This window comes from Acomys minous, assembly GCF_964271855.1.
Source record: "Acomys minous genome assembly, chromosome: 7".
NCBI classification, from domain to species: Eukaryota; Metazoa; Chordata; class Mammalia; order Rodentia; family Muridae; genus Acomys; species Acomys minous.
Genome location: NC_140488.1, coordinates 81,452,346 through 81,470,329, shown reverse-complemented (window position 1 = coordinate 81,470,329; position 17,984 = coordinate 81,452,346). Strand labels below are relative to the sequence as shown.

Genomic DNA, 17,984 nt, shown 5'->3' with positions numbered 1-17,984 from the left:
GCATCTGCCTCCACCTCCCAAGTGCTGGGATTAAAGGCTAACACCACTATGCCCAACTGGAAACAGCTTTGAGCCGAGCAGTGGTGGCGCACGCCTTTGATCCCAGCACTCAGGAGGCAGAGGCAGGCGGATCTCTGTGAGTTTGAGGCCAGCCTGGTCTACAAAGTGAGTCCAGGACAGCCAAGGCTACACAGAGAGACCCTGTCTTGAAAAACCAAAAAAAAAAAAAAAAAAAAAAAAAGCTGTGAAAAAAGCTTTCAGTTAAAACCATCATTCAACACTCTAAATGACTCTTATTAAAGATGCTTTGGTGTGCTCTAAAGCCCTCTACATAGCTGAGTAACAGTTTGAATTACTGGCCACATTGATGTCCAACAAGATATTTGACTTACATACAGACTGAAAATGAGTTTGTAGGAAACTGATCTGATGTAGGCTTTCAAGCTAATCAGTTTACCACTAAGAATGGGAAATGTGTGAGTGCATGTGCGTGTCCAAGAGAATGAGGCAAATAAGCCTTATGTAGCTTGTCAGAGCACAACTCTTCCCTGGGAAAAATCACCTACTGTGGGGACAACAGAGATAACTTTCCTGCTACTATCATATGACTGATGGTAAATGACCTAATCGCCTTTAAATTTTATGTTTTAACATGAGTTGCATGAGAGTCCATGGCAGAGACAGGCCTCACTCCCCTACTAGAGGACCCACATGAAGCCTGAGCTGCCTATTCACTACATCTATGTGTTGGACTTACGACCAGTCCACACATGGTCCTTGGTTGGTGCCTGAGTCTCCACAGGCCCCTCTAGGCCCCAGTTAGTTGGCTCTGTTGCTCTTCTTGTGGAGCTCCTGTCCCCTCCGGGTCCTTTTTTCTCCCACCTCCAACTTTCTGACTAGACTCTCATGCCAGACTTTCAATTACTTCCCTCTGGTGGGACTGCCTCGCCAGGCCACAGGGAAGAGGACATGCTCATTCCTGACAGGACTTGATGAGCTGGGGTGGGTGGGAAGGAGAGCTCCTCTCTTCTGAGGAACAGGGAGGGGAGAGAGGGAAAGGAGGGGAGGGTGGGGCTGGGAGGTGAGGAGGGATGGGGCTACTATCAGGATGTAAAGTGAATAAAGAAGTAAATACATTTCTTTAAAAAAAGGACGAGTTATATGAAGATCTACCACGTATTTCTGTAGGAAAGATTAAACAGCAGTACAGATGTATTTTATCCTTTATCCACTCATTAGAAAACACCAGCATTCACTTTCTGGTATAAAATTGCAAAGCTATATAAAGTGTATTTGCCCATAAATGTTTCTGTTCTGTTCTGTTAAAGATCCTAAGAATCAAGGTTTGTATGTTAAGAACTATATAAGAAAACTGCATGTGTATATACACATTTCATATATACATATATATACATATACATATGAAATGAAATATATATGTATGTATGTATATAAGAAAACACATCAGGGTGAAATAATGGTAAAATAAAATGAAATTATCAATATGAATTTATGTATATAGGTATAAACATATGCACATATATGCGAGTGTTCAGAACCTCTGTCCAGGAAAAGGGCTTAGAAGAGGTCTAATGAACACCCCTACCCTTCAAGATGAGGCTCTCTCATATCTGTTAAAAAGAACTATAATGTGGCTGATTCCGAGACAGCGGCATAGAGGGTAAAAGATGAGCTTAGGATATCATGTTGGGCAAGAAAGTAGGACAGCCTTCCAAAATTAATGCACTTTTGTCAATAGAACACAGAAAAATCAAGCTCAAAATAAACCTTATATCCAAGTGTCCCAATTTAAGCAACAAAAAGGATAGTTACTGCTACATACAATATCACGAATGGATTTCACAGTGGGCAGAGATGACAAGAGTGCATATTTACAGGTGTTTTTTGTTCTGCTTTAAAAAAATACCTCTGGTGATGGTCAGAAAACATCTATAGTAGAGAGAGAAGAACAATCTGGCTATAAAGGAGTCTTCCAGGGTACTGGAAATAGAGACGTAAATATTTGTTAAGCCACAGACTTTAGATTTGTAGACATTCCTACTATATGTTATACTTGAATAAAAAGTGCTGAGTATAATGTATAAAACAATAAAACATTCTTAATTCTACAATGCTCAAAAACACAAGGCAAGAAACTTATGTCCCAGCCTTTAAGGCAGGGGTTCTCAAACCATGAGGTACAACCCAGAAGTCTTGAATGAGCCTTTCACAGGGGTCACCTCAGACCACCAGAAAACACTGATATTCATATTATGTTTCCTAACAGTAGCAAAATATAGCCATGCAGTAACAACAAAAATAACTGTATGGCTGGGGGTCACCACAGCATGAGGAACTGTATTAAAGGGTAGCAGCATTAGGAAGGCTGAGAAGCACTGCCATAGAGGAATCAGCCATCACCTAAATTACAGCCTACCTGTACCATCACCAACAATGGATCAAGCAGAAATCATGAGTCTAAACACTTAACTCTGCAATGGTACTGATAGAGTATTCAGCAAAAAAACATTAAAAAGCTCCACTCAGAGCCTTTATAACAATGTCTGATTTCTGGCAATATGGGAATAAGGAACAAACTAAATGATACTTCAGAGGAGCGGGGATATTTTCTGACATGGTCTTTTAACCACAGCAGTCTCTATATTAAAAACAACATGAGACCATCCAGACTATACAGGTATGTCACGTGGTCCTGGAATGGATCCCAGTTTGGCAACTTCAGGAATTTTCTTTTCTTTCTTTCTTTTTTCTTTTTCACATGAGACAAGGTTTCGTATAGTTCTAGCTGTCCTGGAACTCACTCTGTAGACCAGGCTGGCCTCAAACTCTGAGGTTCACCTGCCTCTGCCTCCCAAGTGCTGGGATTAAAGGTGTGCGCCGCCATCACCTGGTAACCCCGCCTTTTTTTCATTTATTGTTTCCTAGATTTTCTGTTGTTTATTTTTGTAACATACAAATTAAGAAAAGATCATTTTTAAGTGAAACCAGAGACTAGATTATCCTTACTAACATAAAATAGTGATAGCTGTTCTTTGAGTAACAACTTTTCATTGTTGATTTACTGTGATCAACTATCCATTATGTAGAACTTACTGCATAAGCATCACCATTACCTACACCAAGAACTTTCTCACCATCACAAATAGAAAGTTTGTATTCATTAACAATTCCTTGGACTGGAGAGATGGCTCAGAGGTTAAGATCACTGCCTGTTCTTTCAAAGGTCCTGAGTACAATTCCCAGCAACCACATGGTGGCTCACAACCATCTATAATGAGATGTGGTGCCCTCTTCTGGCATGTAGGCAAAACACTGTATACTTAATAAATCTTAAAAACAAAAAACAATGTCTTGCTCTACCCCACCCCCGAAGCGTTGGCATCCACCCTTCTACCCTGACTCTCCAAAATCATTGCTCTAGGTATCGCATAAAAATGGAAGAGCATTTTTTTGTGTCTTTGAAGTATGGCCTGTTCCACATCAAATAATTACTTCAAGATCCATCTACATTGAAGCATGCATCAGAATTTCATTCTTTTCAAAGACTAAATGTTTCATTGTGTAAATTAACTACATTTTGATTATTTTAGTATCATTATTTCAGTTTTAACTCACAACAATTCTCTAAACAACTTTTCTATCAATCTCTAAGAGTGACAATAAACAGAAAAAATTTTAAAACAACATTCACAGTAGAATATGCCCCTGTTCACTGTCAATACCTCCAAAGTGCAAGAATCCCTAGGACACAGGGAATTCCATTTAAACGATAATTCTAGCTACCCAACTCTTGTTCTTTTCAGCATAAAAGTCTTTCTCCAATCTTTCTCTAAGGATCACTTTGCTTTTCCAGTGATAAAACCAACAGAGAATATATGATGTAAAATATGGTTCAATTGTCTGCCTGGTAATTTCTGGAGACAAATCAGATATTTTATAATGGAAATCAAAGTGGTTTCTTACTGTTTAGCCTTGTATTTTGATGCATCCCTTGGTTCACTGCTGGGATTACTCCAGTCATCAGCCTCAGGAGTGGTCTTATAATGGCGCCATGCAGACTTATTGAAGACTGGCAGCCTCTCAAAGGACTCACTTGAAAGAGCCTGTTACAAAAAAATATACCCATCAAAGGTCTAGGACAGGATTGATCTCACATGAAGCTCACAGATTTTACTCCCTTAAACACCAGTAACTATATGTTTATTTTTGAAATATTAAAATTTATTTTGCAGATTTACTTAGACTGACCAGGAAAATTATCCTGAACCTTTTGTAAATGAGTGAAGTCTTTTGCTTGCTCGCTCACTCACTCAGAATCAATACTGAAACAATATGACAGGAACAGAATAGATTGTAATTCAGTTAATACTGCTTTGAGATACTCAATATTGTTTTGACAATATGTGTTAAGATCAAGCATTTTCCAGAACATGTTCCAGAGGCAATTGCTTCCCTAAAAGAGCCCCAGAAGAAATAATATCTCATTCATACCAGATTTATAAACATTTACCATCAAATGCTATTAAATATCACATCATTTATGGGTTGGGAATATAGCTTAGGGGTAGAAAGCACGTCTAGTATCATGCAGGGGCCTCTGGGCTCCGTCCCCAGGACCAAAGCAAGCAAACAGGCTCCATCACTGAGATATGCTGACGTCTAAATAACTAGTAAAACTGTGATATCATTTCTAGTAATAAACTATGCCTCAGTTAAAAAGAATGAGCCAGTTCTACATGAATCGCTGTGGAAAGCTCTGCAAGATACATTTCAAAGTTATGAAAGAAAAGTAAGGGCTGGAGAGATGGCTCAGTGGTGCACCATCTGCTCTTCCAGAGGTCCTGAGTTCAATTCCCGGCAACCGCATGGTGGCTCACAACCATCTATGATGTGATCTGATGCCCTCTTCTGGTGTGCAGGTGTATATGCAGATAGAGCACTCCTATACATAAAATAAATAAATGTTGAAAAAAAGAAAGAAGACTAAGCTGCTGAAATGTCTTTCAGATTATATTTTTAAACCTATTTATAAATACAGAACCAAATCTACTACAGGTTTTTGTTGTTGCTAGTCTTTAAGTCGGGGTCTCACTATGTATCCCCTGGCTGGCCTGGAACCTTCTACACAGACCAGGCTAGCCTGCCCCTCCATTCCAAGTGCTGGGCATGATACAGTGCTCTTCTCAATTGGTTATGGGTACTTCCAGCATTACAAAGTTGGGGCCTTTACACTAGCAGAAACAAAGCACAGTACCTTCAGATAAATGACAGCGTCGGTACCCACTCCTTCCATGGAATACAGTTTCAGATCTCCCTGAAAGTACCTAGCATACAGTCGAGAAATTGGCAAGCCATAACCAAATCCAGCCTATTAAGAAAAGAAAATTAGTAGAGTGAGACTGGGACAAATGCTTCAGAGGGGACCACTTACAGAAGATTAAAAACAAATCCCTGATTTGAATTTAAATCACACGAATTAGTCACTTAATCTCTATAATGCTGTGCCTATAATCTATGACCCAAAATTCCATATTTCTACTAATAAAACAAAACCAACCTAAAAAAAAAACAAAAACAAAAAACAAAAAACACTTTTCAAGTTTGGTTAACAAGGAAAAAACCCTCATTTTTGATTAATGTTTCTTTTTAAATTTTAAAGAAAGTTTTTAGCTATGTCTGAGCATAAAGTCAGAGTAGCTTTCCTGAGATAGGGTTTTGTGTATCCTAGGCTGGTCTTGAACTCATTATGTACCTAAGGTTGACCTTGAGCTCCTGATCTTCTTGCCTCCACTTCCTAAGTATTGGGATTATAGGCATGGAACCACCATGCCTTGGTATGCAGAGCTTCATGCATACCAGGCAACGACCCCAGCAACTGAACAATACCCTGAGCTCCAAGGGTTACTTTTAAAAAGTGTATACTTATTGTACTCGCAGCACAATACAAGCTTAAAAAAGAGGCTTCTTTCTGCAGCAGACAGAGACCATTGCAGAAAGCCACAACTGGTCAAAATGCACAGAACAAATGACTAGGGTGCCTGCCCTCAGTTGACAGCCCTCTAACACAATCCCTATACTTAAGGCTCAGGGAGCATCCTGAAAAGGTGGACAGAAGGACTGTTAAGAGGATCAGGGGATCTGCTTCAAGATAGTGTCTGTCTTTAAAAACAGAAAGGATCCAAAATGAGAAGCGGAGGGAGTAGGGAAACTGGGGGGAGAAGTGGGGAGTGAATATGATCAAATAGAAAACATGCTGTATGAAATCCTCAATGAATAAAAATATTAGGTTAGAAAGTGAATACCCAATCAAGTGGAATTTGATCTGATGACAACATAAAACCACATTCACTTCCAAGTTTCATTATCAGATTTCCCTGCTGTCTAAAGTGAGAATTAATAGCACAAGGGTTGAAATTTTTTCATGACAGGGCTTCTTTGTGTAATAGCCCTAGCTGTCCTGGAACTCACTCCATAGACTGAGCTCAGTGGTGCTCATGGGTGGTATGGGGAGATGCTATGCAGTAAGCTTTTGCACTTTGGATTAAATCTGGATCAGGAATAGGGTCATAAAGAAAGAGGCTTCTGACTCTGAGGGCTAAGTTGAAAGCCACATTTCTGTGTGACAGCACTTCATTCAACTTCTTTAAGACTGTTCTCACCATGAACTGGAAAGCTCACCTCTGAGCTGAAAAGAATTATATGATATAATAAATGCCACCTCTGTGTACTATCTACCATACAGTAAAGCTTAGTAAGGCGGCTCAGTTTTGTTGACAAACCTAACTTCAATATCTAGGACCCACAGAAAGACAGAAGCAGAGACTTTACCTCACAGAGTTGTCCTCTGACCTCCCAAAGCATCAAAGACTTAAGAGGCATAGTAGATATTCCCCCAAAATGAAATTCGGATATGTGGAGATCAGGCTATGCCATGCTCTAAGTTGTAAAATAGTGGCTTTCTGGCTGTACCTTGTCATGGAAATGTATCATTTGGCTCAACTGCATGATGCAGAGGCAGGATGGCTCCACACCTCATAGTGCACATAGACATCACTTGTCCAGCAACATCAACAGGACACTATTTCTAACGTAAAAAGGTATCATCTATAAACTTAACTAAGTAAAATGGGTGCATATGAATACATGGGTTGCACTGGGGCTGTAGCTCAGTGGGTAGAATGCCAGCCAAGTATACCAAAGACCCTAGATTTGATTCCCAAGCATCCCCTAAACTGGGGTGGCACACCGGTTTGTCCTCCAAACAGGAAGATCAAGAGTTCAGGGATGTCCTAGCTTCAGGCAGCACTCAGCCCACCTGAATGACATCAGACTGTCTCAAAATCACAACCACAGAAGAGATAGATCTTGTAACTGGTGACATGACTGAGTGGGTCAAAGCACTTGCTGTGCAATCCTGATAACCTGAGTTCAATCGTTCAATCTCTAGAACCAACAAAAAGGTAAAGGGACAGAGTTCATCTCTATAAAAATGTCCTCTGACTTCTCTCCTTCCTCTCTCTCTCTCTCTCTCTCTCTCTCTCTCTCTCTCTCTCTCTCTCTCTCTCACACACACACACACACACACACACACACACACTTTAAAAATCTATCATCAGGGCTAGAGAGATGGCTTAGCAGTTAAGTGTACTTGCTGCTCTTGCAGAAGACCCAGGTTCAGTTCCCAGCACACATGTGCTTACAACCATCTGTAACTCCAGTTCTAGAGGATCGAATGTCCTCTTCTGATCTCTGCGAGTACTAGGCATGCATGTGTGGTGCACACATACATATGTTTAGGCAAAACACTTACACATATAAAATAGTTAAAAATCTGTTCAATTTAGGCTATATGAAGGAAGGCAGATATGTAAAACTCTAAGCCATTTGGAAAAGAAATTTTTCTTGTAGCATACAGCCATGTATCCACTTTAAAATTAAGGACACTTTATTAAAGGGGAGAGATGCTGATGGAAGCATTTCTTTAGAAGCAGCCACAACCATATACCAGAAAGTTACAGACTGCCAGGACCAGCTCTACTATTAATTTGCTTTGACCCTCTTTCCCTCATCTATATAACGGGAAGGTGGATAAACAATGGGTGGTCCCTTGGAGTCATCTGTTTCACAATGAAAATCATGGCATAAAAAGCTACCCTCAGGATGCTATTTTAAGACATGAAATACAAAATCCATATTCTTTTTAAACAACTAAAGAAGATACAAAATTTGCACCAGCCCCTGACCAAGGCAATACTATTCCGAATTGGTCTTTTATGAATTTTCTTGACTCCTGTATAAATGACTTCCTCAGTTTTCCACATGCTGAGTTAACAAACTCTGCCTCAAATAACAATGCAAAGTGTTTGATTTTATTCATACAAATAAAATATAATCTTATGTGCTTATCAGTCAGGTAGGACTTTAAAATGAAACTTAATTTATACCCTGAGCCATTTTGCAGACTGATAGATACATTGCTGTGTTTAATGACAAAGGCTTCAATTGTTGTTTGTCAATTAGAAACACTCAGCAGGGGAAGAAAGTGTGGCCCTACCAGGAATAAATGCTACCATGGTAACCAGAGGCTTTTCTTATTGCCTGAAAAAGGCTGAAGGTTATTTCTAGAGTGCTACAAAGAGACCTCGGAAAATACACACATCACCTATATGTTTTGCACTTAGATTATTCAATGTAAAATGTCAATGTTTTCATAATTAAGTATTTTAATTATATAAACAAATTTGTCATTGGTGACTCAAAAGCTCTCGGGGAATTGGGCCTATAAGGTACACAGCACTAAAGTACCTCCTACTAAGTTGTAGTCATCCACTCTAAGTAGTCCCTGTGCTCACCCATGGGTGCTGTCCACCTCTCTGAGGGAGGTGCACAATGAGAAGTGGCTCTCTTAGCACAGAGAAAAGCATTTGGGAGTGAAACACTCAGCTTGGAGTATTTCTTGGACAAATTAGTAAAAGTACTCTCAGGCCAAAGAACTCACAAACTAAATAGCTAAGGCGGAAAGGTGCATCGGCTCCAACCATGCCAGAAACATCCTCATTCAGGCAAGGCTAGAACAACCACCTGAGATGTGCAGCTCGCTACGCCTGTGGGAAAGACCTTCCCTTCTGTAGCAGTTTGCATGCTTACCAAGGGAGCAGCTCTTGTAGGCTCCAGGCTGGGCCGGGGAGCAGTTGAGTACATGTAGTTAAAAAGACGGTCTATTTTTCGAAGTGGGACTCCACCACCTAGGTCACTTATCTGCAGCGTACAAAATGTTAAAAATAAAAGAGGAGTCAATCGGTACTTAAGAGGGAGGTGATGAGAGACCATTAAATAAAGTACATGCTAGAATACTCTAAAATCAGTAAGGGCTGTCCCCCAGTGTAAACAAAGGGGACAGAGTAGCACAGCAAAATTTGATAGGATTAGGACTGAGGTCCTGCTCATGAACAATTAATGAGGTAACTTAAGCCAAGAATCCAGCATAATATAGTCATGTGTCCATAAATGACAGGGACACATTCTGAGAAATGTGCCAGTAGTCAATGTCATCATGCAAATATCATAGAAGATGCTTCTAGAGAACAAGATGACTATAATGTCACTAGACAATAGCATCTTATGGGACTACCACAATCTAAGTGGTCAGGTTCATTGCTGAGGAAGCACTAATACATGACTTTACTTACAAATAACACTCAAAAAATGACAGTTTTCTTTCCTTCCCTCTCAGACTACTAAATACAATACTATTAAGTTAACCGATGATTAAAGTAAAAATGCAAGCAAAAGATTACCTTAATGGACAAGTCTTCTTTACCCAGAGTAACGAGAGTTTTAACAGCCGGGTAGCCCCCTTTTCTATCTTCATGTAGTTCAACTGTAGCTCTCATTGAGTTCTAAAATAGTAAGTTAAAAAAAACCATGCTGCTGACTAAGTAAAATTAAATTATTTTTGGTGCTAGGGTTAGAACTTAGAGCCATGCACATGCTAAGCTTGCAATCTCCCACTGAGCTATACCCTTAGCCCTAAAAAACCACAATTTCAAAAAAGAAACAAGTACAAGATTACTTATATATGATAATTGCTTTGTGAAGGTGCTATTAATAAGATTTATATGGATTTTTTCCTCTATTGAGCTTGGCTATCTATGGATTCCCATCAAGGAAATTTTTCCTTATATTCTATTTTGCATTTAGTTGTAACCCCATTCCATATGTTAAACATTTTTCTTTCTTTTATTTTTGGCTTTGGGGATCTGGTGGGGGTGGGAGTAGTGGTTGAGACAGGGTCTCACTATATAGACTAGGCTGGCCTTGAAATCATAGAGATACACCTGTCTTTAGCCACCCAGTGGTGGGATTAAAGACATGTATCACCATACCCGGTGGTTGTAGGGTTTTAAAATTATTCAGCTCAACCAAGAAGAATGTTTTTTATCACATGTAATGAGGCTGTAGAAGCTGGTTTGTGCACTTTAAGTCCTATTTATCAGTTGCATTTTTAAAGCACCTCTCCTCAAATGCAGACAGAAAATCTAAAGGGATTCATACTTCCCACAACAGTCAATGAACTGAAAAATAAAAGGATAAAACAAGCATGCTATCACGATGAGACTTGATAGCCTATGACCATATAGTGGGGGAGGAGGTCCCCCTTGGTCACAGACCTAGGGGAGGGGAATAGGTTGAAAGCAGGAGGGAGGAAGGGAAGGGGAATGGAAGGAAACAAGCGATAGGATAACAATTGAGATGTAATCTGAATAAATTATTAAAATAAAAAAGAGATACCGAAGCCACCACACCTTTAATCCCAGCACTTGGGAGGCAGAGGCAGGTGGATCTCTGTAAGTTCGAGGACAGCCTGGTCTATAGAGTGAGTTCCAGGATAGCAAGAGCTGTTACACAGAGAAACTGTCTCGAAAAACGAAGAGAGGGAGGGGGAGGAGGGGGGGAAAGGGGGCAGAGAGAGAGACTGAAAGGTCACAGCAGATGAAGAGAAAGCTCACAACTGAATGCCCACCGGTGGCATTCTTGTCCTTGGGAAGAATTGGTTCTTTAGGTGTTCAATTTAGTATTTTATACATTAAGAGTAATGAAATGTTAGCTCAAATACCCTTACTCATAACTTCACTACAAATTTCAGTGGCCCCTGGGTAACAAAAACAACAACTCAGGCTTGTAGAGAGTCTGAAAATATTTTTTTCTTTCCTTTTTAGCCCAGGCTCCACACTTTTCCTCTTGTGCCTCTATCAGGTCTTCTGAGCTGATTCAAATGATAAAATGGTTACAGAATCTCTCAAGACTGGAACAAATAATGCATCAGCACAGTTAACGCTCCAGAATCACAGATACACAGAGACATGTTTTTATTTTGGTCTAGTAATCACCAATAAATCCTTTTCCAGGTTTGAAAATCTAAAAAGCATCTGTAACCTCCTAACTGAAAGAAAAACAGTATGGATTTGATGTGAAGTCGCCAAAGTATAATTAAGTTTCAAAATCAATATGTACTAATATTCGCAAAACTATACTGTACACAGCAATTTTTCATCTCACAGTGTACAGATTATAAAGCCCACAGGGTATCAGAAATAGACTTTTAAAAACGGTTATGCAAAATCTTTTTCTTATGCTAATCTAATGAATCCATTATGCCCAGAATCAAAGCCATTTAAAATGAAGACTTCTTCACATTTTAAAATTCCACTTACCTTGAACAACTCAAATAGCATGTGAAACAGATGTGACGGCACATAAACTACCTGAATAGGTTTGTTTGGTGCTTTGGCTGAAAACAGAGACAAAGCCATCAATGAATAAGGAGCCAAGTAGAAGAAAGTTAAAAAATGATACTTGTATTCTATTCTCCAAGTACTTCAAACAAACCTCCATAAAAGACTAATAATACAGATTCCCACATTGAATGACACAACTGAGCAAAAACACATGCTTCAGAATCAAGCAGAACTGCAGTGACTAACTCCACTGCCTTCACTGCAGCTTTGTGACCCTGAGTAAATCAGTCAAGATCTTTCAAACTTTGTTGAACAGAACTGTTGTTATAGTATCACTTGTGCCATGGCATTCTTAGTATCACATAAGGACATCCAGACATCATTTGGAATTTTTCAAATCTGGAGGACAGATCTGCTATCAACCCCAATAGTCATTTGTGAGAATATGGGCCAAATGAGAAGGAGTGCTGAACTGGACTTAACAACACTATTCTGGCTGGAATCTGAAGTGTTCACTAAAACGCTCATGTTGAAAGGCTTGACTAGCTGCCAGAAGATAGGCTTTAGGAAATTGATGAATGTGGTAAAAGAACTCTGATAAAATGAAGGCTTAATCCACTGATAGACACATAATCTAATGACAGCATAGGGAGATGATGGAAAAGACAAGGTGGGGCCTGGCGGAAAGTAGGTTCCTGGTCCATGTCCTTGAAGGCATCGTGTCCCTAGTCCCCTTCTTTTTGCTCTTTCCTGGCTGCTGTGAGGGGAGCAGCTTCCTCTGCCAAATTCTCCTGTTGCCGTGAGAGCTGCCCTGCCTCAGGCCCAAAGAAATGCAATCAAGAGACTGCAACCTTTCAAATTGTGAGCCTAAACCATTCCTTCTTGATTTGTTTTTCCATTATTACAGAGACAAAAGTAACCTAATTACAAATGCTGTTATATTATGGCAAACAGGACATAGTGTAGAGTAGACTATGAGGTTCACGTAACATTCTGCCACAACGAGACCCTGAATATCTATAGTATTCTCCGTGGCCCAGGGATCTTCTGAGACAAACCCAAGAAACTGAGCCTCATGCAAAGCACTAAGAACAGTAGGTAGATTGGAGACGCTCAGCATCAAGTCCTTCTTCCTCCTCACGACCTGCTATCAGGTGGGACATTGAAACACGAACTTTCTCAAATTGAACAGATATGCCTTATAACTTAGCATCTCCTCTAATAAAGGAATTAATAACACAAATTTGAGATAATAATGATTTGGTTCTAAGCAATTTATTATAAGCTTCTCTATTTACCATGAAGTTGTATCCCTATGATAATATGTAGTGGTAGCATCAGTTACAGATGAGCAAACAGGCTTTGGAATAGCTGATATGACCATGGTAACAGAAGTGATGCTGAAATTGGACACTCAGTTCTGTTGGTTTGCAACTCATGTATCACCAAAGGCAAGATGTTAAAGACGTGGTTGTCAGACTGTGGTGCTAACAGGAGGTGGTGGAACCTTCAGGAGGTAAAACCTAGTGTGAAGAATACAGGTCACTGAAGGCATGCCTTCAAAAATCAGTCTTGGTTGGACTCTAGCTTCTTCCTCTCTCTTGCTTCCTGGCAACTGTAGCCCATCATATCCTCTCTGCCATAATGCTGCTTCCTGCCATAGGACCTACAGGGCTACTCCTGCCCCAAGGACACAGAGGGGATGACCCTAAATGTTTTAAGTAGTTTATGGTTTTGTACTGAGCCACACTCATAGATATTCTGTATTGTGGATCAGACTCACATTTGTAACAATAGAGTCAAACCGCCATGGATGGAAACCTCTGAAATCACTGGTTAAAATAAATCTCTCTTCCTTTAGGTTGTAATCTTGGGTATTTTTATCATGGCAACAGACCATAGCTAATACAATTGGCTTAAAAGCATTTTTAGAAGTGCCAGGAAAGGGCGGTTCATGTATCTTAGATAAGTACTCTACCAAGGGAGCTATGTTTTTAAACCCCAAACCCTTTGATGATAAGTTATTTAAAATATTATGTAGTTAAATTCTCTTCTATACCCTGTATTCTTTTATCTCTTCCCTGCAGGCTCTGTTAAGAAAGTTAAAAATCAGTAGTGTTGGCAATACGCTATCTGAGTCCAATGACATGACATGACTCATGTGTTACTTGGAGGAAATACTTTTAGTCTTACAGTGAAGTAGATTCTGTCTATACTCTTTCAACTGCTCAACATCACATCACCCCTTTAGAAGGCATCACATACAGTCTGTGGTGGTTTGAATGAGAAACATCCCCGCCAAAGCTCATGTATTTGGATACTTGGTCCCCCATTGGTGATGCTGTTAGGGGGAGGCAACTAATGGGACCTTTAAGAGGCAAAGCTTTTCTGGAGGAATGATTTTATTTCCTGACTACTTTTATCCTTCTCTCTTCCATCTCTTTCCTATGTGCTAATGAATATATGATCAGCCAGCTTCCTTCCCTTGCTGCCATGACATGCCTTTCCCACCATGAAGGACACTGTCCTCCTGGAACCATAAGCCAAAATGAACTCTTTCTTCCTTAATTTGCTTTTGGCCATGGCATTTTATTATGACAGAAAAATAACCACTACACAGTGCATGTCTCTCTTAATATGCTATCCATTTCCCCACTGTATGTAATTATTCTCCTCTTGGGTAGCCTCGCTGCATGACCAAATCTTCCAGCTTCTTCTTTTGGTATCCATTCTATTCCTTAGGAATTTTCAAATCAGATTCAGTTACTTTTCAAACATGCTACATGGCCATTTCTGAGGTTCTAGAATGCCTCATGAATTTTTTACATCCGTATTATACAGCCCATTGACCCAGTTATATGACCTACTTTACTAAAGTGTGCACGGGATAATCCTGACTCAGTTGAGAGTTTGTCTAGGTAAAGAATTTGGAATTTAAAATCATTCTTAGAATTTGGTAAAGAGAGGCATATTCTGGCAGTAATAGTACATCAGAGAAATTCAATGCCAGTTAGGTATTGTTTAAGCTACTGGCTTTTGCCAAATTTGGTCTGACATACTGTGGTTGTGATTTTCTTTAGGAACTCACTTTAGAACTGAGTTCATCACTTGAGGTAGCTAGTGTTCCTTTCCCTTTGGATATGGCTCATACAGAGAAGGCTGATTTGGGGTTTTTGAAATATAACCAAGATTCCACTAGTTTTAGAATAAGCCCTTAGTAAGGTAGACTGTGACCAGAGAAGCCTTCAAATACTAAAATGAAGAAGTGCTGGCATTAAAGGTTATTTCTACACCTACTCTAGCTTCCAGATAATGAGACAGAAAGCTGCTACATTTATGTATAAGCTTCAAGCATCATAACTGTGTAGATAGCAATCTATTCAAACTTGACTACGCTAGTCTGGCCTACTTCCCAGCCACGTGCCCCATTCCCTATCCTCTAGTCTTGCCCTGACTGCCTCACCTTCATCCTTGTCCCGTGGTGACTACTCCATGGTGACCTCTCTCTACCCCTTTGTCCTGTTATTGTTATATCCCTCCCTTTTCATCCCTTACCCTGACCCTTTCACTCTTTAACACTAGATAGCAGAGAAAGAAAGACACAGGAAATAGAAAGAGAAAAAGAGATATAGATCAATATCTGTCCAGTTATGATGCTTGAAACTTAATAAATGTAACAGGTCTCATTGTGTGGGAGCTAAAGCGGGCACAGAGATAACCTTTACTACCAACAAAGAAGGGTTTACTTTGGAGTAATATTATTCACATAACCTACCCAATAAGTTGTTCTTGAACAATGCACTCTCACGCTGCTGTTGGTGGCAGAGCCTAGACAGAGTTCCCTGCCATCTCTCCAGGCTCCCCTTAGAGCAGCTTTCAGCTAATTAATCCTGGTCCTTCAGCTTCCTTCCCATTCTAATTGTTTGCGCCACTCAGCTCTGCCCCTACAGTTCCTCTCCTGGATAACTGGGAAAAATGGTTGCCATCTCGGCAGCAGCCTACTCCTTTTTGGTTGGTCTTGTCCTGTCCTATCAGTTAGCATACTTCTATCTGGCTGTGTTCCTCCACACATTGGCACTAGTGGGTTGCCACAGACACAGTGTCTGTGTTCCTCTCAATTAATTTTAATTGCTAAAATGATGACACTTGCAAGTTCATTAGTTCATAAGAGTGGAACATCATGAATGGGATTAGTGTTCTTATAAAAGGGACCCAGAGAGCGCCTCAGTCCCTTACTCCACGTAAAGGCACATCAAGAAGTCATCTGTAAGGCAGAAAATGGGCCTTCACTGACACCAAATCTGTTAGCACTGTGATCTTCTACCTCTCAGCTTCCAGACCCACGAGAAACAAATGTCTGTTATTTAATCCACCCAGTCTCTGATGGTTTTGTTTAGGAGCCTGAAGGGACTAATACAGTGGTCCACTTATAAGCCTCCTTGGCTTCCTTTGCTGTTTTTATGGGATTCTTTTTTTGTGGTTGTAATGGGGCCTGAGAAGCAAGCTAAGTGCTTAGTTTATCCTGTGGCAAGCAGCATCATTAGTTATATAAACAGCCTCAGAATTCAATTCAACCTTTTCAGTCCAAATCTCAAGGAAATGAAAAACATTTTACAGTTTGTTTTCTTCTTTTAAGTTTAAACAACATTTTCTAGGAGTCATCTAAAGGCTTGCTCAATTATGTGTACTTTTCTTTGGGAATATTACAGTTGACATTTCTTTTCTTCCTTTTCAAACCATGTAAAATGTTTCTGGCTGTGATTTTTCCCTTAGCCTGGCCTAGTGGCTGTACCGGATGATTAGTAGAGGTTTGTTGACATTCTAAAATAAGATGAACAGAATATGAATATTCCCTCTAATAGTACATTTTTAAAAGTCAGTGAAAATAGTGGTCTGGGTTTTTTTATGCTTGAGATTCAAAATAATAAAGTCTATTTTGCACAGTCATTACCCAAAACCACATTAGTTGAAGCAGTACTTAATAAATGCCAACAGGATTCTATACAGACATAAGGACTTTTACTTTCAGATAACTTTCCTTAAGAATGATAAGCAGAAACTGGAGGCTAAGCAGGAAAAAAACCACATATAAAAGAAAAGGTGACAGCATAAGACTAATCCCCAAGGGAATGGACACACTGCACATTCCTATTGAAAAGTGACTTATAATAATATTCCCAGTTGGCTAAACGTATAGGAACCATTTTGAAGGGACACACAGATGGAAAGGCAGTACCATTGTAGGGTCACTTGGAAATCCAGCTTGAGTATAATCAGCATTTAAGTAACTTTCTTTGTATTTAACACTAAAATAATTGTTCTTGCCTATGGCCATACCACCCATCCTGGGCTCATCTAAATGCTTTATCTTTTACCATTGAATTCTTCCACTTCCAGATTTGGAGCTACCAGGTAATACTGTTCACAGAGCATCTTGGCTGTTTCATATGCATCTGTTAAGAAAGAAAAATTGAATTGTTGCATTAATAACCGATAGAAACATGTGGGTACGTACACAGAAACAAATCCTCTGTTGAAGTGACTTTAAATGAATCCAATATTATCTGTTAAAACACGCTTTTGGTTTCAATACATTCTAAGTTTTAACACCCACAGCCATATTAGGATCATAGACTAGCAACAATAAAGCTAAGTTTATGCCAAGCACATACCTGGTTAGCTTTTAAATACTGCTAAAAAATACTTTTCGCAAAAATTTATATACTTAGAGCTGTGCATCTAAATACTACAGAATCTGATTAAAATTGTAGGAAAACAATACTTTCTATAATTTAAAAAAGTGACAAGTCAGACCTGGAGTGACGGCTAGGTGATTTAGAGCATGGTTTACTCGTGCAGAGAGCCCAAGTTCAATTCCAAGCACACACACAGTAGCTCATAACCACCCGTAACTCAACTTCCAGGGGATCTCTAGCCTCTGTAGGTACCAAACATGTACATGGTACACATATGTACATGGATGCAAAGCACTCATACACATAAAATGAATCTTTAAAAGTTGCCAACAGCTAAGAGTTTTCCAGCTATTGACAAATGAACCATCAAGAAAAACTTGAGTAAACGGGTTTTCATGAGAATCAGAATTTAAATTATTAAATCCACCTATTTCTTTAAAATGTCCTTTAGTTGGTTAAGGATAACAGCTTACAGATGACATAAAGTCTAAGGTGCAAGAGTTTGCGTTCCAACAGGAAAAATAGATAG

The 17,984-nt window shown here is 39.6% G+C and overlaps 1 protein-coding gene across 2 annotated transcripts in view; it reads right to left on the bottom strand.

Annotated features, from left to right (window-relative positions):
• PDK3 (pyruvate dehydrogenase kinase 3) overlaps positions 1-17,984 on the bottom strand; it is a 91,910-nt gene that overhangs the window by 10,712 nt on the left and 63,214 nt on the right. Inside the window, exons 6-12 of one of the 2 annotated variants that reach the window (XM_084788968.1) lie at positions 17,135-17,212; positions 11,736-11,812; positions 9,819-9,920; positions 9,169-9,279; positions 5,276-5,389; positions 3,985-4,124; positions 1,928-2,001 (exon numbers count right to left, since the gene is read on the bottom strand). In XM_084788968.1, the coding sequence (XP_084645094.1) occupies positions 1,928-2,001; positions 3,985-4,124; positions 5,276-5,389; positions 9,169-9,279; positions 9,819-9,920; positions 11,736-11,812; positions 17,135-17,212 (696 nt within the window). The remainder of the gene's footprint in view (positions 1-1,927; positions 2,002-3,984; positions 4,125-5,275; positions 5,390-9,168; positions 9,280-9,818; positions 9,921-11,735; positions 11,813-17,134; positions 17,213-17,984) is intronic. The other variant, XM_084788969.1, reaches the window with a different exon arrangement.